The following is a 24,868-nucleotide window of genomic DNA, read 5'->3' as shown; positions in this document are numbered from 1 at the left end:
TCCAGACAAATCAACTGCTTTTTTGTTGGTTTTCTTCTTCTGAAATCGGTCATGAAAGTAAAGACTTGAGTGGGGTTTGAACTCACCATCTCCCGATCATGTGGCAGCGTCCTAACACACTGCACCACTGGTTCCAGACAATTCACACTGCTTTTTTGTTGGTTTTCTTCTTCTGAAATCGGTCTTGAAAGTAAAGACTTGAGTGGGGTTTGAACTCACCATCTGCCGATAATGTGGGAGCGTTCTAACACACTGCGTCACTGGTTCCAGACAATTGACCCTGCTTTTTTGTTGGTTTTCTTCTTCTGAAATCTGTCTTGAAAGTAAAGACTTGAGTGGGGTTTGAACTCACCATCTCCCGATCATGTGGCAGCATCCTAACACACTGCACCACTGGTTCCAGACAATTCACACTGGTTTTTTGTTGGTTTTCTTCTTCTGAAATCTGTCTTGAAAGTAAAGACTTAATTGGGGTTTGAACTCACCATCTGCCGATAATGTGGGTGGGTTTTAACACACTGCGTCACTGGTTCCAGACAATTGACCCTGCTTTTTTGTTGGTTTCTTCTTCTGAAATCGGTCTTGAAAGTAAAGACTTGAGTGGGGTTTGAACTCACCATCTCCCGATCATGTGGCAGCGTCCTAACACACTGCGCCACTGGTTCCAAAATTCAAGTGCTTTTTTGTTGGTTTTCTTCTTCTGAAATCGGTCTTGAAAGTAAAGACTTGAGTGGGGTTTGAACTCACCATCTCCCTATCATGTGGCAGCGTCCTAACACACTGCACCACTGGTTCCAGACAAATCAACTGCTTTTTTGTTGGTTTTCTTCTTCTGAAATCGGTCATGAAAGTAAAGACTTGAGCGGGGTTTGAACTCACCATCTCCCGATCATGTGGCAGCATCCTAACACACTGCACCACTGGTTCCAGACAATTCACACTGCTTTTTTGTTGGTTTTCTTCTTCTGAAATCGGTCTTGAAAGTAAAGACTTGAGTGGGGTTTGAACTCACCATCTGCCGATAATGTGGGAGCGTTCTAACACACTGCGCCACTGGTTCCAGACAATTGACCCTGCTTTTTTGTTGGTTTTCTTCTTCTGAAATCGGTCTTGAAAGTAAAGACTTGTGTGGGGTTTGAACACACCATCTCCCGATCATGTGGCAGCGTCCTAACACACTGCGCCACTGGTTCCAAAATTCAAGTGCTTTTTTGTTGGTTTTCTTCTTCTGAAATCGGTCTTGAAAGTAAAGACTTGAGTGGCGTTTGAACTCACCATCTCCAGGTCATGTGGGAGCGTTCTAACACACTGCGCCACTGGTTCCAGACAATTGACCCTGCTTTTTTGTTGGTTTTCTTCTTCTGAAATCGGTCTTGAAAGTAAAAACTTGAGTGGGGTTTGGACTCACCATCTCCCGATCATGTGGCAGTGTCCTAACACACTGCGCCACTGGTTCCAGACAATTCAACTGCTTTTTTGTTGGTTTTCTTCTTCTGAAATCGGTCTTGAAAGTAAGGACTTGAGTGGGATTTGAACTCACCATCTCCCGATCATGTGGGAGCGTTCTAACACAACTGCGCCACTGGTTCCAGACAATTCACACTGCTTTTTTGTTGGTTTTCTTCTTCTGAAATCGGTCTTGAAAGTAAAGACTTGAGTGGGGTTTGAACTCACCATCTCCCGATCATGTGGCAGCGTCCTAACACACTGCACCACTGGTTCCAGACAATTCACACTGCTTTTTTGTTGGTTTTCTTCTTCTGAAATCGGTCTTGAAAGTAAAGACTTAAGTGGGGTTTGAACTCACCATCTGCCGATAATGTGGGAGGGTTTTAACACACTGCGTCACTGGTTCCAGACAATTGACCCTGCTTTTTTGTTGGTTTCTTCTTCTGAAATCGGTCTTGAAAGTAAAGACTTGAGTGGGGTTTGAACTCACCATCTCCCGATCATGTGGCAGCGTCCTAACACACTGCGCCACTGGTTCCAAAATTCAAGTGCTTTTTTGTTGGTTTTCTTCTTCTGAAATCGGTCTTGAAAGTAAAGACTTGAGTGGGGTTTGAAATCACCATCTCCAGGTCATGTGGGAGCGTTCTAACACACTGCGCCACTGGTTCCAGACAATTCACACTGCTTTTTGGTTGGTTTTCTTCTTCTGAAATCGGCCTCTAAAGTAATGACTTGAATGGGGTTTGAACTCACCATCTCTCGATCATGTGGCAGCGTTCTAACACACTGCGCCACTGGTTTCAAACAATTCACACTGCTTTATTGTTTGTTTTGTTCTGGTACCATATGGTAACCAATCTGGTAACAGACAACTAGGGTTAGGGTTAGGGTTAGGGTTAGGGTTAGGGCTAGTGTCCGTTGGGGGGTAATTGTGTGATTTAACATGGAGTTGATGAGAAACCGTGAAACACCCAACCCACCCTCAACAAAATCCGGGATGCCTTCAACTTGATAAGAAAATGGATTAATGGGATTGATATGCCTTTGAATGTGTTGGTTGATAGGTCGTTGGTTTTCTTCTTCTGAAATCTGTCTTGAAAGTAAAGACTTGAGTGGGGTTTGAACTCACCATCTGCCGATAATGTGGGAGCGTTCTAACACACTGCGCCACTGGTTCCAGACAATTGACCCTGCTTTTTTGTTGGTTTTCTTCTTCTGAAATCGGTCTTGAAAGTAAAGACTTGAGTGGTGTTTGAACTCACCATCTCCAGGTCATGTGGGAGCGTTCTAACACACTGCGCCACTGGTTCCAGACAATTCACACTGCTTTTTGGTTTGTTTTGTTCTGGTACCATATGGTAACCAATCTGGTAACAGACAACTAGGGTTAGGGTTAGGGTTAGGGTTAGGGCTAGTGTCCGTTGGGTGGTAATTGTGTGATTTAACATGGAGTTGATGAGAAACCGTGAAACACCCAACCCACCCTCAACAAAATCCGGGATGCCTTCAACTTGATAAGAAAATGGATTAATGGGATTGATATGCCTTTGAATGTGTTGGTTGATAGGTCGTTGGTTTTCTTCTTCTGAAATCTGTCTTGAAAGTAAAGACTTGAGTGGGGTTTGAACTCACCATCTGCCGATAATGAGGGAGCGTTCTTACACACTGCGCCACTGGTTCCAGACAATTGACCCTGCTTTTTTGTTGGTTTTCTACTTCTGAAATCGGTCTTGAAAGTAAAGACTTGAGTGGGGTTTGAACTCACCATCTTCCGATCATGTGGCAGCGTCCTAACACACTGCGCCACTGGTTCCAGACAACTCAGCTGCTTTTTTGTTGGTTTTCTTCTTCTGAAATCGGTCTTGAAAGTAAAGACTTGAGTGGGGTTTGAACTCACCATCTCCCTATCATGTGGCAGCGTTCTAACACACTGCACCACTGGTTCCAGACAAATCAACTGCTTTTTTGTTGGTTTTCTTCTTCTGAAATCGGTCTTGAAAGTAAAGACTTGAGTGGGGTTTGAACTCAATATCTCCCGATCATGTGGCAGCGTCCTAACACACTGCGCCACTGGTTCCAGACAGCTCAAATGCTTTTTTGTTGGTTTTCTTCTTCTGAAATCGGTCTTGAAAGTAAAAACTTGAGTGGGGTTTGAACTCACCATCTCCCGATCATGTGGCAGTGTCCTAAGACACTGCGCCACTGGTTTCAGACAATTCAACTGCTTTTTTGTTGGTTTTGTTCTGGTACCATATGGTAACCAATCGGGTACCAGACAACTAGGGTTAGGGTTAGGGTTAGGGTTAGGTGATGGACAAGATGGAAGTGATGATGAATGATAATTCTAACTGACAAGAAAGGAAACGGGTAACAATCAGTAGTGCAAAAAAACCAAAGGCATAATAAAGCAGCTTCTTATCTCTATGTATACCAGCTTTTTCGTTTTGAAGCTTGGAATGAACAGCTTTTTTTTGCGTGCTTTTTTTCTCCTGAAAACTCAACTTTGAGGCAGCTTTTAAAAGCTGGGATTTTTCAAATCTGAACAAAAAAAAGGAAAAAAATAGCAAATTTCTGTTTGCTGGACTCAAACAGAATTATACTAAGGCACCACCATTTTTGTGATTTTTCGGTTAGTGTTTTCCCATTTTTCAATTCTGAACAAAAAAAGGAAAAAAATAGCAATTTTCTTTTTGCTGGATTAAATTGAACAAACATACTTATACTATAAGGTCCCTTGACCAGTTTTTGTGATTTTTCGTTTAGCGTTTTCCCATTTTTCAATTCTGAACAAAAAAAGGAAAAACTAGCAAATTTCTGTTTGCTGGAATCAAATTAAACGAACAAAAATCACAAATATGTTTTTTACATGTTGGATTCAGATTCAAATAAGGCAATTATACTAAGGTCCCCTGACCGGAGCTGACTGCTGAGTGAGTGTTGGGCGTGTTTGCGTCAGACTTGATATTAACTTTGATGTATCTGGAAACCACAATTAACATTAATATAGCCTAAATAACCATGTTTTAAACTAAAGTGGATCTTTGTCTCTCAGGGCCTGAGAGAGTGACATGACGTGTTTAGACAGGATGCATGGGCAGCTGCAGGAGGGACCCTAAAGATCTGGCTTGCTGATAGTAGGCCAGGACACCTACTGTGCCTCCTAGCTCTGTCCTTCCTGGTGACCAACACCTTATTTAGGCATGTTTGACCACTTTAGACTTCAGGGGGGTGGGGTAACCTGAGACCACCTTTGCATTTCCCTCTGTCTTTCAGTTGTATAAAGGTCTACTGTAAATGCTTGTAACAGTGTGTGTTAGTGAGTGTTAGTCCGGAGGCCGAGGGGCTGAGGGAAGGATCCATGGGGCTCCGGCCCCATGGCTGTCTGATTGCTGTATTGAACTCTGCAAATAAAATGGGACTCCGGAACAACTTTCATCTGCTTGCCTGAATGCCTGTGCTTCTTCATCCATCTATCTGTCTGCAGAACTTCTCCGTATTTTTGCCTGAGTGTTTTCTAGTCTAAGTATTTAAGGTCTGATTATGCTCTATGGGGAGAGGAAAAGCAGTCTCTCCTTTGTAGTTCATATTCATCAACTTCTTTGTGCAATGTTATATAGGCAATATTTCTCCAGAATTGAAGTTGAACTAGGAAATGTGGGACTTGAACATGGAGCCTCTGTGTTGAGAGTCTGATCATCAGACCAGTACACCATCTCTCAGAATTGTTGAAGCGTTCTTTTGTATTTTAGCCATTGTGACGTACACAAAATGTATGGTCACCGTTATGATTGTGAAGATGTTGTTTTTGTGAAAAGAATGTTGCTATATGAGCAAGTATGGACAATGCATATTTATATCTATTGGTTTAATTCCAAGCTTTCTCAATGACACTACACAGTGGAACTTTCCTAGTGTTGCCACCACTAGGGGGCAGTGTGGCGACTCGCTTCGTTCTCAGAGGCACTTGTTGAATGGACTGAACCACTTCCTCATTCATCATCAACGAGTGTGTGTTCTGGTCCTGTTGATTGAGCTGAGCAGGAGCCAGTTTCTAGGTCCTGCTCAGCTCAATCAACAGGACCAGAACACACACTCGTTACTTTTCTTCTTTCTTCGTCGTCAAATCGTCTTGGTACTACAGGCTACTACAGAGCGCCCCCTTGTGACTGTGGATAAACGTGTTCTTCTTCTATGATGTTGGATTTCAGGGATCAAATAATAAAGTTTACCTAACTGAAGGCTAAAATACAAAGGAACGCTTCAACAATTCTGAGAGATGGTGTAGCCTACTGGTCTGATGATCAGGCTCTCAACACAGATGTTCCATGTTCAAGTCCCAGATCTCCTGGTCTCCAGTTCAATTCTGGAGAACTTTGAAATATATATATTTATAGTAAAGGGCATGACTCCGACGAGCCAAGTATAAATTCAACATTGCACAAAGAAGTTAATATCACTTTTCTCTCTGCACAATTAGCCACACAACGTCCAAGTCAGACGCATGCCAAACACTCACTCAGCAGTCTCAGCTGACTCAGCTCACTCTAAGACTCTTCAATGTCTTATGATTATGAATATAATGAAATGTAAATGTATCTTATAAACCCATGGGGGTTGGGCACTTTGTGTGCAGAACACGAAAATAAAATAATCAATCAAAAATCAATCAATCATAGCAAAAAGAGTTGAAAGTGAACAGCGCCAACATTGTCCAGTTGAAAATGAACTACGCCGACACGCCACCCATACGACGTTGATACGCCGTCCCTCTCTGGACGGCGTATCAACGGCGTATCAACGTCCGCTCACGCCGTCGGACTGTTTTGGTCCAAAAACAGTTTTTTTGGTGATTTCAGACAGTTGAAAGTGAGCTGAAAATGAACTACGCCGACACGCCGTGTGCACGACGTTGATACGCCGTCTCTCTCTTGGACCGCGTAGTAACGGCGTATGGACGTCCGCTCACGCCGGAGATTTCCTCAGTGATAGAATGAATAAGTTACAGCTATATCTTTAATGGATTTAACAGATGGAATGAATTATTACAACTAGGCCTAGTCTTTAGTGGATTTATTTGATACAATTAAGCGATGGAACTAAATGTCTTTAGTAAAGAAGTCAAATGTAAATAAACATTTATATTAAAATAACTTAAAACATGACACATGTCTTTGTCTGTGCTTGGTGACATTAGGTTTGGTTCTTCATCAGGTCTAGCTCTTTAATCCACTGGTAACGTATGCGCCTTGTTGATATGAGGTCCGGGGTTCGCCTCCCAGCCGAGGTTACACTTTGAAAACCACAGTGTTTCTTTCTACCGTAGCTACATTGGTTTTTCTATCACTGAGTGGAATCAAACCAAGGAGGATCTCTCACACTTAAAGAATTGAGACGGTAGACCACTGTTAATGAACTCAATTAGAACTTTTAATGATTTGCGAGTTCAAGCTGGTTTAAAGTTAAATGTTGTTATCTAAAATGCCTAACAACACCAACGACAGAAACATATAGCTGCCCTCTGAACACTAGCCACTTTACACAGCGAGTGAGCTGTAGTATAGGCCCTACAAAGGAAATGCATTCATTCATTATTCATTATTTGATCCCTGCGATTAAATCCACTGGTGTCGTCATCATAGACATTATTACAGTCACCAGGGGGCGCTCTGTACCAAGACGATCTGACGACAAACTGGGAGAAAATGTATTCGTGTCATGTGTGGTCCTGCTGATTGAGCTGAGCAGGAGCCTGGAGGACATCCATCCATCCATGGGGAGGTCAGAAGCAGAGAAAGGTGAAAAGGAGGAGGCAGCAGCCATGGCGTCACATTCCCCTCAGCTGTATCATGGATGTATGTGACAATCCACTCTCTGGAGAGGAGACTGGAGGTGATGGAAGGAACCCATGTCATCAGCCACACTCAACAACGGATACAGGTCCATGTTAAATTAGCATCCCCAAAAATATATACATTTATAGCAAAAATATGTGTAGTCTATGCTTTGGAAAATGGTTGGAATATTTAATAAAATGTATGATTGGAACTTGATCCAGTAGATCTTTAAAACAACTTTTTTTTTATTTTTTATATATATATATATATATATTTATTGCGGACAGTTAAGCAGCACATATGACAAGAAAATCTTTGCACATGGTCACCCATTTTTTTCTTTTTTTTAAAACATCACAAAGCATCACAAACACAAACAAGCAACAACGTAGGCTACCTGTTGAGCCCCATTATAAATTTCTCAAATTTGAAAGCACTATATTTCTAAAACTATGAAACATTTCAAATATTCCTTTTCAGGCAAACATGTCCACCGTAAGATGAACCTAAATGGGTTTGAATGGGGTTTCTAGGTGTAAGTATGTAGAACTAGTAGCGTGACGAAAAAGCGTGACGAAAAGGCGTGACGAAAAAAGGGGTTTCTAGGTGTAAGTGTGAGCCGGTGGAAATGTGGATGTGTTTGGTTTATTGTGATATTTGTGCTTTTGCTGTGTTATCCTTTTGCATGTTTGTTTGAAATGTTTTCTTTAAGTTGCTGTAGAGTGAGATTATTGTCGAGTGATTTTACTTTATTGTTTTGCTTATTTATTTGTGTTTTGAGTTGCATGATATTGTATATAACCTATGTTTCCACTGACTGCCACTAACCCATGAACTAATCAAGGACCTGCAGCTTTAAGGACATGCACCTGGGTTGGGTGTGGTCAACCAGGAGCCCTATATAAGAGAAGACAGAGTGTTTGGAGGAGAGAGAAACAGAGGAAGGAGAAGGCTGTGTTGGGAGAAGGAGGAATGGGGGCAGCTCCATGGGCTAGGGCCAGGACACCCCAGCTGGGGGCCAGCGGTAGCCATGATCGTTGACCACAGATGGGCTGTAAGTGCCATGAGAGCCAGGCCTTCGACACTGTAAGCGCCACGACCGCGGCCCCTGGCTGGTGTGTGCCCGGCTTGGCCTTGCCCATGGGGGGCTGTCCGGAGAACATGAGAGAGACCCACAGAATGCAGCAGGGGACGGAAAGAGTGACGGATCGAGGGGACCGAGAGAGAGACGACCCAGACGGACGAGGGAGGGAGCGAGTGCTGCTTACGTGTCAGCGTAGGTGGCCGGTTCTGATGCCAGCCGCCACTGTAAGTAACCTTCTGATGCAGTACTCGCTCACATACCTGTCTACCAGAGCCGTTTGAGTAATAGAAGATGTTGGAACCGTTGTACTGGCCTACCTGTGTATGTGATTGCAGGAGCTGTTTGTGAAGAGGACCAGGATATTCCAGACTACTCTTCCAGAGAACCTCCCCTGCACCAATCCATACCTCTGAGCTAAATTTGCACATGTTGAAGGCCTAGAGTGTTTTAAGAGTTTTTAGCATTTGTCTTGTCTTTAATTGGTGTTTTAGGTGCCTGTGTAATTAGGCCTAATTTATAATAAATATTGTAATTTTGGATCTTCCTTATAGCTGGTTTCAGTCCTTCCCTGTGTTTTTAGCTATTTTATGCTCTTACCTGGTTTTAATCTCGAACCTGAGTGTCCTTTTATTGTTGAATTTAAGAGTCAGAGTTCCCTTGACTCTTTTAATCCAAGGGTGGCGTAGTTGGCTACATGTTTTTAAATGAGTCTCACAGTATAATGCACCTGCACTTTAATATACAACTGTGTTTCTCGTGAAGTTTCTTGTGACTTAACCGGCCACACGTCACATAAGTATGTAGGACTAGTAGCATGCCAAAGTGTGTGCTCTTGCCATTGAGAATGCATTGGGAAGTTAAATAACTCAGAAACTACAAAACATTTCAAAGTAAAAAAGTTCCAGCATGTGTCTCCACAGTAAGCTGACTTATAAAAAGTGTGCGTTGAAAGTGATTCTTTGACTTCAAGGTCCTTTTCTTTACTAACTGCACCATCACTACCTTAACCTCACTGAGTGAGATTTCTGGGCACTTTTATCTTTCTTCAGAGTAAAGACCAGAGTGGGATTTAAACCCATAACATCTGGATCATGTGGACAGGCACTTAACACATTGAGCTACCAGGCTGTTTGTGGGCCGTGCAGAGAGCACTGAGGGGGCAGGGGCTCACTCCAGAAAAGGGCACGTGTGTGCGCGTGCATAGCGCGTGCCGATTTTTGGGGCGGTCTTTTTGTGGAGTCCGTCCCTTATGCCATTTCATGTCATTGGACAGTAAAATAAGCAATATGTTCTCATTAGTCTGAAACTAAAACTGACTGATGGCAGATTAAAAGATAATTCATTATGATAGTGGAATTATCATTACTTGTCAAATGTTTGTCTTGAAGGGCCAATGGCCCTTATTGGCCCCCCACACACAAGCCCGGCTTATTTGCCCCCCACACAAGCCCTTATTGGCCCCCCACATAAGCCCTTATTTGCCCCCCACACAAGCCCTTATTTGCCCCCCCCACACAAGCCCTTATTGGCCCCCCACACAAGCCCCTATTGGCCCCCCACAACAAGCCCTTATTGCCGCCCCACCACAAGCCCTTATTGCCCCCCCACACAAGCCCTTGTTTGCCCCCCACACAAGCCCTTATTGGCCCCCCACACATAAGCCCTTATTTTCCCCCCACACAAGCCCTAATTTGGCCCCCCACCACAAGCCCTTATTGCCCCCCCCACACAAGCCCTTATTTGCCCCCCCACATCCCCCCCCATGCCCTTTTCTTTTTAAGGGAAAGGGCACTTTCTGCAGGGCAGGTGCTCAAGCCCCCCTAGCCCCCCCCTCTGCACGTGCCTGTGTCATGGTGTCTCCGTAAACACCATTAAAATGCTCTGTAGATGAACTCAAGGGCCCATTTGAAAAGTGACACCAAATAAGAACTTAAAATTAAAAATCACAGAGAGCTCAGTGGTACCCTTGTTAAGAAACATCCATGTGAGCCAGATGTTGTGAGTTCAAATCCAGCTGAGTTCCTCCTACTTTCACTCGGCAGCATGTTTTGGAGAGAGCATTGGCTCTCTCTGATAAGCTGCCACAGGTCGTGGGTTCAAGTCCAGCCCATGTCCTTCTGCTCCACACGTTTTAAAGAGTGACATCCAGAAGAACACCCTAAAACTGTGGTAGGTTACAGAGAACATGGTGGCTCCCTCTGTGTATATGAGCACTGTGTATATGATCCTCAGGTTGTGGGTTCAAATCCAGACAAGGCTGTTCTATCTGAATCATAGATGGGGGTCTGTGGCCAAATACGCACCTAATATATCATTTTGGTGTCCTTGACATGAAGATGTTTGAGAATCATTGTGTTGATAAGAAGAGGCAGCTGAATGAGTAGTAGAGATGTTGCCTGGCAAGCAGAGGTCCCAGGTTTGAATCCCGGTCCCGTCAATGTGTCAAGCCCTTAACTGCTCTTCTGTGGGACGTAAATTGAAGCTGAAAAACTGAGCTTTCCCTGTGGCATTAAAGCAACACTACTGTATGTAGTTTGGGGTGTCAGTGGCCACTTTGGACACAAATAACATGACAGCCAACTTCATTACCCAAGAGTCTCTGCAAGCATGTTTGGCAAGGACGTGCCATCCTTTATATAGTCATGTAATGTACGCCAGTCGCCAGACATTTATTGAAAACACAACATGCATTCATCTATATTATATTACTAAGCATTATGAATATACTGTGGATTACAGACGTACATACAGTACAGTTGATGCTTTTCACCGACATAGGACATACTATAGTATGTTGTTTTTCATGATTTTTGAGGATTTGAAAAAAATATGAAAATCACGAAAAAACGACGTAGTACTATAGTTCAAGGTTTCGGACGGCATACTATAGTATGTTGTAAAAACGACATACAATAGTTCATGGTTTCAGACAGCATACTATAGTATGTCATTTTTCATGTTTTGAGTTTTTGAGAAAAGCTGAAAATCACGAAAAAATGTCATACAGTACTATAGTTCATGGTTTCGGACGGCATACCCCCCAGTTTTTTATGATTTGAAAAAAATATGTTATACGCCATACTTTACCATGTTGTATAATTAAATACTATACTGTCATTCAAGATGAAACACTGTACTATACTAAGATGTTGAGGGATGTTTCAGACAAGTTCAATACACTGAATCAAGTCAGTGTCTAAATGCTTTAATAAAGGAATATTAAATTAATTATGTATTTTTTGATCTGTGTACACATGCGCGCACACACACACACACACAGTGTGTGTACAGTATATACATGTGCGTAAGGTATAAATAAATGTTTCCAAGGTAACAATGACTCAACCAACCAACCTTTATTTAAACCAACGTTTATTAATTCAACCACCACTTGTATTTATTTGTACATTTGGTAAAACGAACTCACCATTTATTCATTTTAAAATTAGCAAACAGGAAAGAAAATAAGAGACCTTTTGTTGTTCCTTTTTTTGGCAAAAAAAGAAAAAAGGAAACGAGACAGTTCCTTTTTTTTCCTAATCTCATGCAACGGCGTGTCCAGAGTTTTTTGACTGGGGTGGCCCAAGTGAGGCACTGACTTCTGTATGCGGGGTGGAATGAAGTACGAGCACATGTGCATAAATAGACGCACGCACATAAGTGGACACATGCGCCGCATTATTACCATTATTTTGTCTCCACAACCCATTTCTACTTTAATTACTAACATTACAGTGTCTTACATTCCTGTGTTTCAAGTTTCATATGCTCTGAATCAGATTTCATAGTGCTCTGGTGTTGACGTTATAGAGTGCTCTCTTATGTTAATTTACGAACAGTCAGTCGATGCTCAACGTTGCCATTTCCATCTTTTGAAATGCATTCAAATGAACATAAAGTCATCCCATCTATACACATAATTACAACCGGTTTAACCCGTTACACATACTATATGCATGTTGAAAACTCTAGTCTAGAGGACCAAAGAACTCACAACCATCACATTTTGCAATAATGTCATCCATCACCGTTATCACAAATGTTCAGACGCACATCGGACAACCTGGCAACCTTTTTGCTCAGAGTGGTCATTGTGTGCTGCTCCAGAGCGCAACACTCAAGAATTGTTCAGATTCCAGGGGTGGCCCGTGCCACCTTAGGCCACCCCTTGGACACCCCACTGCTCTCATGTGCTTTGCGAATTTTAACAGTGATCGAGAGAGAGACAGACAGAGAGAGACAGACGGAGAGAGAAGGTGTAACAAGTGTTTACGAAAGAAATCCAAAACCTTTATACGAGCAATAAGTTATTCTTTTTTACAAGTGATTATTTTAACACTACGTTAACGTCGTTTTTTTTCCTCCTGCAATTGTTAGCTTTAGCCTAGCATAGCGTGCGCTCATACGACTTTCATGTCTACCATATGAATACTTTCAAGATATAAAAAAACACCTCAAATTCTGCCCCTCCTCCGCAAAATGGCGGTAACCACTCGTTTTTAAGAAAAAGGTATGAGGTCGGGGGATTTCACCTCAATTCAGAACAATTTAGGCCCTGAAATGAGACCCCATATTTATACGTAGGATAATTATTTGTCTCAGGTGGTTACTGCTCTTTGGCCTTGACGAGGGGGTGGTGGTGGTGGGTTAGCTACTATTCCTACTGTTACTGTTGAACTCTGGGTAAATTACAGAACAGGGTGTTATTAAGCTGAAAACATTCTTGACAGACGTTAGACAAATTTTGGCTTCATTAAAATATTTCAGACAAGACAGTAAAGTGACTGAAAAACAAGGCAGCGGATACGATCGGTCATTTTTAGGGGGAAGGATTTAATTCAGCGGACGTCCCGATGTCATCGACAAACGATGACAGTCTTGTGAGATGTGCTACTCAAGTGGGATCTAAGCTAGCAAGTACATCGATTTTAGGATTGTTCCAATAACGCTATGAATTAATCCTAAGGTAAACGGAAACGCCGGAACAAATTAATGTCGGAATATTGGCAAAAGCTAAATCCTTCCCTGTCATGCGGCATAATATTTCTATCTATTTACAAGTCATTAAGACACTGAGCTAGCTGGCCCGTGTCCATGATGACGCATGTTCCCTAAAAAAAAAAGAATAGAAAAAAGAAAAGAAAACAAAAAGAAGACATTGGCCAAACGTTTTTTTTCTTCTTCTTACAAAGAAAAAGAAGCGGAGAAAGACAGTGAGAGACTGCTGTTGGGGGGGGGGGGGGGGGGGGGGGGTCTAACCTTTTGGGAGGCAACATGCAGAAAAGTGGGGTGGGGCTTCACACACACACACACACACACACACACACACACACACACACACACACACACACACACACACACACACACACACACACACACACACACACACACACACACACACACACACACACACACACACACACACACACACACACACACACACACACACACAAAGTGAGCTCAGAGAGGGAGCGAAAAAGAAGGGCATATGGAGGGTGGGGGACAAAAGAGGACTGTGGGAGTTGTGGTTTTTTAAATAAGTTCAATGTCTGTACAGCAAACGATTCCCATGTACGGGTCAGCATAAATATTGCTCGCTTTTTTTTTTCTTTCTTTCTTTTTTACATAGATGAGGAACTCCTCTCCTGTCCGAGAGTTCCTCCCTCACCCCAAATTCATTTGGCCGTCCCACAGCAGTGATTGGCTGTTGTATTAATATTTACAAACTGTTCCGTCTTCCAGGGAGGGGTCCGATGCACCGCCGATGAAAGTAACAGGAAACCATTTTCAAAATAAGCACAATGGAAGGTCCGCCATGTTTGATGATAGTTATTAACCGATGATATTCCATCTTGTGTTTTATTTAAAAATGTATAATACTACAGGAAAAAAAACGTCTTGAGGGGGAGGAGGAGTGAGATGACAGGCTGTTCAGGAACGCCCTTTGGCGGACGGAGAGTTAAGAAACACTTAAATAAATAATGGAATACTCTCACTGCAAACTTTACCCTCTTCTACAAACAGTGTTGATTTTGACGACAAATTTCATAATCTTGACAAAAAATTATTTAGTTTTAGTAATTTTAGTCATCTGAAAAGTTTTAGTCAACTAAATATCATAAGATTATAGTCGACTAAATCTACAGTTGATTTAGTCAACTAAAATGTAATTGCTGATTATACACTTGGTTGCATGCTGGAAATAGCTAAAAGCCGTTGTGAGAGAGTTGTAAGAGATCTGCTATTTTCACCTGAGCGCATACAAACATAAAGTGACTTGTATTTTATTTCTCCACTAGTCGACTAACAGTTTTCGTCCGAGTTTTAGTCGACGAAATCAACACCGTCTACAAACCCGTTCTCTCTCCCCCTTACATTGTGACGTCAAACCGACGTCACAATGTAAGAGCCGCTCTCGCCACCTGCCACGCTCTCCGCTCCGCTGCCCCCCCCTCCCCCCTTGTCTCCTCCACTCCCGGCCTTCTCGCTGCCCGCGTCTCGCTTCTTGCCGCCGCCCACGTTGATCGGCGTGGGGATTTGCGAGGGCCGACCGGCGACGCTCTGTGGACCGGCGTCGCTTCCCGTGGCGGCCGCTCCCCTCCGGGGGCTCGGCGTGTAATTGAACGGGCTCACCCGGGCGGCCAGGAGCGCTTGGCTGGCGCCTCCGGAAGAGGAGGAGACGGCGGAGGAGGTTGGAGCGGCGAACGGGTTGGAGCGCTGCTGCTGCTGCTGGATCTGTTGCGGCGGCTGCGGGTCCGAGACGATGCAGGGGTTGCTCCGCGCAAGCCGGCGCCGCTCCGACAGCACGTGATTGAGGTTGGTCTCCGAGGAGGATGACGAGACGCCGTCTATGACCGGAGGGGCGTTGCCCGTCGTCGCCGCCGGGGTGGAGCGTGGCTTGTTGACGGGGCAGTCCTCGATGCGGACCCACACGTCCTCCCGGTTGGACGAGGACGAGGACGTGTCCATGGGCGAGGAGGCGGTGTGGCCGTTCCGCGTCGTCGTCTTCCGTCGCCACGTGCCCTTGCGCTGCTTCTTGCGCTCCTCCTCCTCCTCGCTCCGCACCCCGCGCTCGCTCGACTCGCTGGACGCCGACAGGATGGATGAGGCGCTGCCGGCGCGCTTCCACGTGCCCACGCGGGGCAGCGAGGACGTTGAGGAGGCGGAAGGGTTGTTGGCACCGCCACCTCCTCCTCTGCCTCTCCCCTCCCTCTTCCAGGTTCCCGCCAGGGGCCGCGGTCGGGGGGAGGGACTCTCCGAATGCGAGCGGTTGGGATCGCCGCCGCCACCACCTTCTCCTCCACCTCCTCTCCTAGCGCCGCCGCTTCCTCCCGATTTCTCCTGGTGGGACGTGGACGAGGGCTTAGTCCCGCCGGGGAGGAGCGGCAGCTGCTGATTATTGGACGAGGGGACGGGCGACATGTCGGGGAGGGAGGGGCTTGAGGAGAGCGACTCGACAGAGGCAGACTCCTCCAGCTTGCGCTTCAGCGTGGGACTGGGCGCCTCCTTGATGAAGGTCGACTGACGCACCAGGCCAGGGGGCTTGTTGTCCGAGCGCTCCGAAGAAGTGGCCGAGCTGGCGGCGGAGGACGAGGTCTTCCTGGACCCTCCCCCTCCTCCCCCCAGGGCCTTGGACGTGGACTCGCTGCGCGGGATCCCGCTGCAGGAGGCGGTGCTGCCGATGGAGGGGGAGGAGGTCTGGCGGGCGGGGGAGGGGTGGTGGGTGGAGGAGGAGGAGGAGATGCGGCCGGAGGACAGGGACTTGGTGGAGGAGGCAGAGCTCCCGCCCCCTCCTCCCGGGGAAGCGGTGCGAGGGAGGTGAGTGGAGGAGAGCTTGGAGGCCGGGGTGGAGGCGGCGGGCGGGGCGAGGAGGCTATGGTTCCGCCCCGGGGAAGCGGAGGAGGAAGGTCGGAGGCTGGCTTTGCCGCCAGCGGGGCCCGTAGGCCCGGGCATGGGCTTCACGGCTCTCAGGGCGTTCTGATTGGCCGAGGGGGAGCCGGCGGGAGGTGCTTGCTTGACGGGAAGCTTCTTCTGAACGGGGGAGGTGCTGGGGGAGGAGCTCCGGCCAGCTCCGCCGGGGAGGTGAGCGTTGCTCCGGCCCCGGGGCCCCAGCAGGGGGGGGGCCGTCGTGGGCACGGATTCCCGGGGCCGCCCGGTGATCAGGCTCCGGTAGACCTTCTTCCCTCCTTTCACGGCGGCGGCGCTATCTTTCTCTTCGACCCGCCGGGCTTCCAGGGAGCTCCGCTCGCCCGGTTTCAGGATGCGGGGGCCTCCCGCCGATCCGGGAGCTCCCGGAACGCCGACCGACGCGGCCGCATTCCCTGCTTTAGAAAGAGCTGGAGGCGGTGCCGCGGGCAGAGAGGAGGGGGGCGGCGGCGGGAGCTTGGAGGTCTCCTGGGCAGCATTGTTGTTGTTGCCGCTGGACGAGGAGGGGAGGTGAAAGGGAGAGCCGATGGAGGACCTGAGGTAGGGGTGGGCGAAATGGAAAAATATAATATCACTATATGTTTTCAAGCAGTACCACCATACATGATATTATCATAATATTCTTTCATGCAGTATCACGATTAGTGGTGGGAAAAAAAATCGATTCATCGCGATGCCATCATGGGCGATAATTCATCGATGCACTGCGGCGGCGTACCGGACCGTTTAGAGCAGGGTTCCCCAATTAATTTTCCTCAAGGGCCATATTGGGGGCCGAGTCTGCACGTGCGAAAAATTGTTTTTTTTATTTTTTCATTAATTAATAAAACAATGTTCTCAACCAGTGGTCTGGGGACCACCAGTGGTCCTTGAGGGTGTGCCCAGTTTGACATGCATAGGCTACTGACCCCCATTTAATGCCATTTATATCTGGGACACCCCCCCCAAAACAAAACAAAAAACCTTTTTTTCTTTTTGAAATTCTTCCAGGGGCCACAAGGGGGCGATCCGCGGGCCGCCTATTGGAGAACCCTGGTTTAGAGTGACACACACAGCGCTCTCACACGCTTTAGCTTTCAACAACCAAAACAGAACGAGTTACCAACGTGGAGGGGAAGAGAAAAAAGATGACAGAAAGGGAACATTTTGGATTGTATGAGGTTGAGGGGACACGAGAACTCGATAAAACTCACACCATCGACCGTCTGTGAAATGTGGCCGAGATGGGACGATGTAGTGTGGCTCCAAAGTGCGTAACATGGCCCGGAATCCGTCGCTCTCCACGACCGAATATGAACGTAAATCCTTTGCAATAAAAGGTCCTCACCACCCCTAACCTGAGGCAGAGTTAATTTAGATGACTAAGATAAAAGACTAAGTCGACTAAGGTTTTTGATATGTAGTCGACAGCGGTGTGATATGTCCTGTTGCACATTGACCCACGTCCTCCCAAGTGATTCAACTGGTTGAATTCAACAGCCCAAACCACACCAAAGGGTCACCATGCAACTCCTCGCAACCGTTTGGACCCAAGGAGTTGCATGGCGACCCTTTGATGTGGTTTGGGCTTTAGACTAAACTAAGACTAAACCAATTCAGAAGACTAAATAGGACTAAGACTAAATCAAAATATTCTGAAAGAAAACACTGACCTGAGTGAGAGCACCGAGTCCGAGTCCTCGTCGGAGGAGGACACGGAGTCGGTGAAGGAGCGGTGCGAGGTGCGCCTGTGGCTCCCCACGGTGGCCGTGGCGGCCTGGTGCAGGCTGCACACCACAGAGTTGGCTCCCTCCTGGATGGCCTTCCAGTCCAACGTCTCCTCATCGTCCTGGAGCTGCACCACGTACGCCTGGCACGGTTCACAACATTACACACATTAACACTTTCCCTCCCTAACACGAGTTAGTTGACTGTAGAACAGCTTCCCTCCCGATAATGTTACACAAGTTATGTTTTTATCGTTTAATCCGCATTTTGTATACGTTTTTAAGTCATACTGGGTTTCCATCGGACAGAGTGGGTAGGTGACGTGTTTTGATGACGTCATCGCAAAAAAAAATCATGGAGAAAAAAAAAGCATGCTAAGGTTCTGGGAAATTGAGGCCCAATGCATTACAATGGCGGCGGTGCCACGCAGCGCACGCGTTCCTTCTCCGGTCTGTTGTTGTGATCGCCACTTTGGAATATTTCTCAACACTACGACAAGCGATTACACTGCTTCAAAGCGGATTTTCATGACGAGCAACAATCAAGTCGGCGCAGTGGCTCTTCTAAGGTTAGTGAAAACTAGGCAGGGAGATCTGGAACACGATTGTTTAATCACCGCAGGGAAAATGTTAAAGGGATTGTGACATAAAAACAAGTTTCTGTAATTTTTCTTATTTATTTAATGTTTTTAGGCTTTCTGAGCTCAATTGCACCCAAAAAAACCTGAACATTGAACATTCAGTAGATTTTCTGTGGTCTGTGGTTTTCTGAATAATTAGGTTCAAACACGTTCTCTGATTTTCCTGTGGACTGAAAAATAAAGTTTAAAATAAAGGTTAAAGTGGTTAAAAGCTATAAGGCGACAGGTATAGATGGGTTAAGTTGACCATTAATTGTCACACAAATAATTTTGATTAAAGATTCAATTTTGTTTTTGCATTGAACTCTGGAACGTTACAATTTGTATTTCTGTTTGCCCTTTAGGGCTTCATAATCACAAATTGCACGGGGGCAGATATGACAAAGAGCGTATTAAGAAATCACTGACACATTTAATAGCTTTTAATTGTTTTTAGTTACAAAAATGTACAATAGCGGAAACAGTTGATCTACAAGCTTACAAAGTGATAATTTTGATTATAATTTTTATTTTATTTCTCAACATGGAACGATTGACGACTATGCAAAAATTATTGCGATTATCTCAAATAATTGCGATTGGGCGATTATGTACTAACTGTGACGGGCCTACCTCCAGGTGCTCTGAGTCCTGGGTCTCCCGAGGCACTTCTTCCTCTGCCCGTGTCTCCTCCTCCTCCCCTTCCGTCGCCTCCTCCTCCTCCTCGTCGTCCTCTGCCCGGACCTCCTCCTGCTGCTCCTCCTCTGCCTCCCTATCGTCCGGCGGCGTCCCGGCGTCCCGGAGAGCTCGCTTGTCCTCCTTCTCCGCCTCCTGCTCCTCCTTACTTCCAGGAGCGGCGCCCCGCGGCAGCGCCCCGTCTCCCCCGAGAGGAAGAGGCGGCGTGGTTCGCTTGGGCGGCGGCGGCGGCACCTTGGCGGAATTGGCCGCCGTCTTCTTCTTCTTCTTGGGCATGGCCGAGGAGATGCACTCCTGCAGCAGGTCGTCCTCCGAGTCCACCACGCTCAACGACGACAGCGACGAGTTGCGCGAGAAGCAGACGGGCGTGTCCTCCACGTTGAACGCCCGCGGGGCATACGCCGAGGAGGAGGTGGGAGGAGCAGGAGGAGATGAGGAGGCCGGGGGCGGGGCCTGGCTGTCGGTCTGATGTGCGGGAGGAGGAAGGGCGGAGGGAGAAGGAGGCGACAGAGGAGAGGAGTCCGCTCGGTCCACCTCCTTCGCCGCCGGCCCGCGTGACCCGGGAGACGCCTCCCTGTTGTTGTTCTCCTGGTCCACGTCACTCAGCTGACAAGAGGGGGAGTAGAAGTGGGGCCCGTCCGTGCTCCCCTCCTCCCTGCTCGGCTGCTGCTGGGGGCGGGCGTCCACTTTCGGGGCCTGCGTGATGAAGGGAGGGTCCACCCGCCTGTCCTCACGCTCCTCCCTCTCCCGCGGCGCCCTGCCCTCGTCCTCCTCGTCCTCGTCGAAGTCCAGCGAGCTCAGCGAGTCGTTGCGTGAGAAGCAGCAGGGCGTGCCCTCCACTGGCGTGTAGCGGTGCGGGGAGTCCAGGGAGAAGCCGGCGGCCGACGGGTTCCGCTTGGCCCCGCCCCCCAGAGGGGCGGTAGGGGGAGGAGGAAGCGTGGAGGAGGAGGGAGGAGGGAGGGACGGATGCGGGTGGGTCGGCGGGGAAAGGTCCCGGCGGGGCCGGGTCATGGGCTTGACCGGCGAGGTGGGCTTGCCTCGCCGCCGGTCCTCCTCCCGCACTTCTGGCCGGTGGAAGGGCGGGTGGTGGTGGTGGTGGTGGAGGTGGTGGGGGAGCGAGGGGGTGGGCTGACCCCTCGGGAGGTTGTGGGCGGCGGCAGGAGGAGGGCGGCCCTTCGGCATGGCGGCACTGATGCACTCTGCCAGGATGTCGTCGTGGCCGGCCGCTTCGCTGTCCGGGCGGGGCCGGCGGGGGTGGTGCGCCGCGGGGCCCAGCGAGGGCCGCTCCTCCTCCGTCCCCTCGGCCACGGCATGCATCCGCTCGTTGGGCGGCGAATCGATGGTGAGGTCGCTGAGCGACGAGGCGGCCGTGGAGAAGTTAAGCGGCGTGTCCTCGACGCAGTACACGCGGGGAAGCTCCTCCCCTGAGACCGCCGCCATGGAGGTGGAGGAGGGAGGGGGGGGTCCGCCACCCCGCGAGGAGGGGTGGAGCTTGTAGACGGGGAGCTGGCTGGGCGGAGGAGGCAGCTTGCGGGTGGAGGCGGCGGCAGAGGAGGAGGAGTTGTTGGCGGGAGGGGGTTTCTTTGGCTTCCGCGAGGAGCGCGTGGGCATGGCCGAGTTGATGCACGCCTCCAGGATCTCGATGTCGTCGCCGTCCGAATCGTCCAGGAGGTGATCGGGCTCCTGGAGGAGAGGGGCAGGAGGAGGAGGAGGCTGGGGCGGTGGTGGCTGGGGCGGAGCCTGCCTCATCTCCTGGACTCGGAGGGGAGGAGGAGGAGGAGCTGTTGACGCCTCGCGGACCTGCTGCGGCGTCCGGAGGCTCCCCGGGTCGCGGCGGATGAACGGCTCGTCAAGGCTGAGCGCGCTTAGGCTGGAGCAGCGCGACAGGAAGCCGTCGGGCGTGCTCTCCGTGGCAAAGTGGAGCAGCGCGTCTCCCCCCGCCCCTCCTGCCCGCCCCTCCTCCTCCTGGAGATGGAGCAGACGGGGCCCGCCACCACCGACCGACGGGAGCGACTCCCGGTCTGCCCGCTCGCCGCCTCCAGTCGGCTTCTTGTTGCTCGGCCTCGGCATGCCTTTGTGGCACACCGGGAGGAGGTCGCGGTAGCCCTCGATGCCGCGGTCAGAGTGCTGCAACTGACCGACCGCGGCCCCCGTGGGCGGGGAGGCGGGCTGCAGAGGAGGCGTCTTGGAGCGGCTGGGGGGCATGGTCTGCCCGGGGCTGTCGGGAAGGTCGCTGGGGCTGATGAGGCCGCTGCAGCAGCCTCCGCCCGCTCCGTCTTCCCCATCGCCGCTCGACGGGATGGAGCTGGCGATGGAGTGCGTCCCGAAGCTCTCCAGCGAGCTGACAGAGGTGCAGCGGCTGAACATGAGCGGCGTCTCGTGCTCGTGTGCGGAAGGTGCCAGAGGTGTAGGAGGCTGGGAAGACGCAGGGGGGGCGCTGGAGGTGGCCGATGCCGGATGAGGCGGGGTCTGGGAGCCGGGGCTGGTCTTGTGGGGGAGGACCAAGTGCGGGTGGCCGGAGCCGGGAGGAGTGTGATGGTGATGGTGGCGAGCCTTCATCCTGCCGTGCTCCTTGGAGGAGGAGGCGGGGCAGGGCGTTGCGTTGGCGGCCCCGTCCTTCGGAGCCAGGGGACGGACGGTCGGCTCCTCGCCGTCCTCGTCCTCCTGCGAGGACAGCGACGACAGGCTCGAGCCGCGGGAGAAACAGATGGGCGTGTCCTCCACGCAGTACGTCTGGATGGTCTCATGGTTGGCTGCCGCTGGCCTACCGGTCCCGCCCCCCTGGCCGCCGGGAAGAGGAGGAGGCGGCTGTTTGGGCCTCCTGGCGGAGCTCTTTATGGAGGCCTCTTCCTTGGAGGTGGCGGTGGCGGCGCTTGCCGCCGGAGGAGGCGGCGGATGCTTTCCGCCACGGAGGAACAGCTGGGGCTTCTGGGAAGGCACGGTGTGGCCGTGGTCGTCGCTGGACCCGCCCCCGTACTTCAGGCTGTAGTCGATGGGCTGCGGGTTGTTTGCGTCCCGGGCCTCCTGGCGCTCCTCGTCGTAGCGCTCGCTGTAGTTGATGGGCTTGTCGTCGTCGTCATCGTCGTCGAAGGAGGAGGCGGTCAGGGTCTGCGGCGAGGTCTTTTTGGGGTCCGAGGACCTGAAGGGGGCCTGGACGTATAGGGGTGAAACGTGTCACTGATTAATGATAATCTATGGAATTTAATTCTGCTCGTGACTTTATTATCTTATTTCAACATGACTGTATGGTCTTAACTCTGGCATACGTCAATGTAACAGAGTAACGGAACAGATTACTGAAACAACAGATTACTAGCATCATAATAGAAAGAAAAGTATCGTTAAGAACCTGGAGGTGGTACTTCCTCTTGAGCAGCACTTTCTCCTCGCCCTCGTTGGCCACTGTCGGCCCGTTGCCAGCGTTGTCCTGGTAGAGGGCGGCGGGGCGGTACCCGGGGCTGCCCGGCACCCTCCCCCCCGCAGCCGGCGCCGCCCAGCGGTCGACGGGGTGGTCGCAGGTCGGGCTCTGGCGCCCAGAGTTGAGCTGCTCGTCCGAGTACTTGAGACTGTAGTTGATGGGCGTATCCAGCTCCGCCCCCTCGCCCGCCTCCATGTCGTGATTGGCGCTGTGGATCTTGTGTGCCAGGTCGGCCGGGTACTTCCGGTAGGACGCCGCACAGCGGACACCGCTCGAGGCGTTGGAGCCGGAAGACGCCGAGACCTCGTCGTCCTGGAATTAAGTAGACGGCGATTAACGAGGAAATGTGGGGGATTTGTGGGGAAACACGGTCATATATGGGAATGAATGGGACTATGTATTATACTTCTACTACTGCTAATACTCTGCACTTTAATGAATGGGACTATGTATTATACTTCTACTACTGCTAATACTCTGCACTTTAATGAATGGGACTATGTATTATACTTCTACTACTGCTAATACTCTGCACTTTAATGAATGGGACTATGTATTATACTTCTACTACTGCTAATACTCTGCACTTTAATGAATGGGACTATGTATTATACTTCTACTACTGCTAATACTCTGCACTTTAATGAATGGGACTATGTATTATACTTCTACTACTGCTAATACTCTGCACTTTAATGAATGGGACTATGTATTATACTTCTACTACTGCTAATACTCTGCACTTTAATGAATGGGACTATGTATTATACTTCTACTACTGCTAATACTCTGCACTTTAATGAATGGGACTATGTATTATACTTCTACTACTGCTAATACTCTGCACTTTAATGAATGGGACTATGTATTATACTTCTACTACTGCTAATACTCTGCACTTTAATGAATGGGACTATGTATTATACTTCTACTACTGCTAATACTCTGCACTTTCCCATACAGTGGGCTGGACCCATTTGTGGGTCACGGACCAATTTTTATGGGTTACGGCTCGAGTAAAAAATCAATTTATTTTTCCTACATTTGAAAAATAAAATGATTCAAAAAGATATATATTATTAAATATAGCTATATTTTAATACTTTTATACATTTCAAAACAAATAAACAAACAAATCTAACTTTTTCCATAAATAATACATAATTGGGTAAACGTCAAATCTCTCTTTTGGGTCTCGAGCTGAAAAGTCCACTGTACTGAATGTGTTTTATGGTCACTGCCATAATAATACATACTTAGCATACATGGGAGCAAAATAGCGCTCTCCGTAACTCCTGGTGCTTGTCACATTAAAAACAGACAAAAAGAAATGATTAGTTCTACTGCTTCTATAACAATTAGTAAAACTATTATCACTAGTACTCCCATTAGTATACTAGTACTACTACTTAGTATTACTTCCACGATTAGCACTTCTACTACTAGCATTAGTGCTACTAGTATTGCTATTCATACAGCTAGTCCTACCCATAACTCCACCTACCTTGTGCGGCAGGTCTGGGGGGTACTTCCTGTAGCCATGGCGACTCCCCGACGTGGAACCTGCGTCATCGTCCTCAGAGTAGTTGGAGTCGGCCGCCGCCGCCCGCTCCCGCCGGCCATAGCCGTCGGCACTTGTGACGCTGTTGAGGCTGTCGCTGGAGGCGCGGGCATACGTGGAGGTCACGGCGACCGGCGCAGGAGGTGGTCTGGTCTGGTCCGGCTGAGCGCCGGTCCGCTTGGCGTCCGGGTCCACGTGGAACTGCCCCGCGCCTCGTCGCTCTCCTCCGCTCCCCGCTCGCCGTTCCCTCTCCACTCCTACTCCTCGTCCTCCCCTTCGGTCTCTCTCTGCGACTCCCGCTCGAGAGGAAGGACTCGACAGGACAGGGGTGTTGACATACGGCGAGCGTCCCCCGCCGGGGCCATTCGGGCTCCCCGTCACCGCCTCGTAATCCCCGTAGCCCCCCGTTCCAGCGCCGCCGCCGGCCCCTCCGCCGCCTGTGCCGGGCTTGGCGCCACGCCCGCCCGCCTTGCCCCGGTGCATCTTGGGGCTCAGGTTGTCGATGTTGTCGAAGGTCTCAGAGAGGTCCTGGGCGTCGAGCTCCTCAATGAGAGCTTTCTGTTTGGGAGGAACG

The 24,868-nt window shown here is 49.0% G+C and overlaps 1 protein-coding gene across 1 annotated transcript in view; it reads right to left on the bottom strand.

Annotated features, from left to right (window-relative positions):
• Window positions 1–11,706: 11,706 nt before the first annotated feature.
• The window catches only part of apc (APC regulator of WNT signaling pathway), a 52,048-nt gene continuing 38,886 nt past the window's right edge, over window positions 11,707–24,868 (bottom strand). The window contains exons 18-22 of the mRNA XM_079523974.1: window positions 24,238–24,852; window positions 22,665–23,045; window positions 19,253–22,465; window positions 17,946–18,142; window positions 11,707–16,828 (exon numbers count right to left, since the gene is read on the bottom strand). Coding sequence (XP_079380100.1) covers window positions 14,752–16,828; window positions 17,946–18,142; window positions 19,253–22,465; window positions 22,665–23,045; window positions 24,238–24,852 — 6,483 coding nt within the window. The 3' untranslated portion in view covers window positions 11,707–14,751. The remainder of the gene's footprint in view (window positions 16,829–17,945; window positions 18,143–19,252; window positions 22,466–22,664; window positions 23,046–24,237; window positions 24,853–24,868) is intronic.

The sequence above is a fragment of the Electrona antarctica genome (genome assembly GCF_951216825.1).
Source record: "Electrona antarctica genome assembly, chromosome: 16".
In the NCBI taxonomy this organism is placed as follows: domain Eukaryota; kingdom Metazoa; phylum Chordata; class Actinopteri; order Myctophiformes; family Myctophidae; genus Electrona; species Electrona antarctica.
The sequence above is the reverse complement of the archived record's forward strand: the minus strand, read 5'-3'. Positions and strand labels throughout refer to the sequence as shown.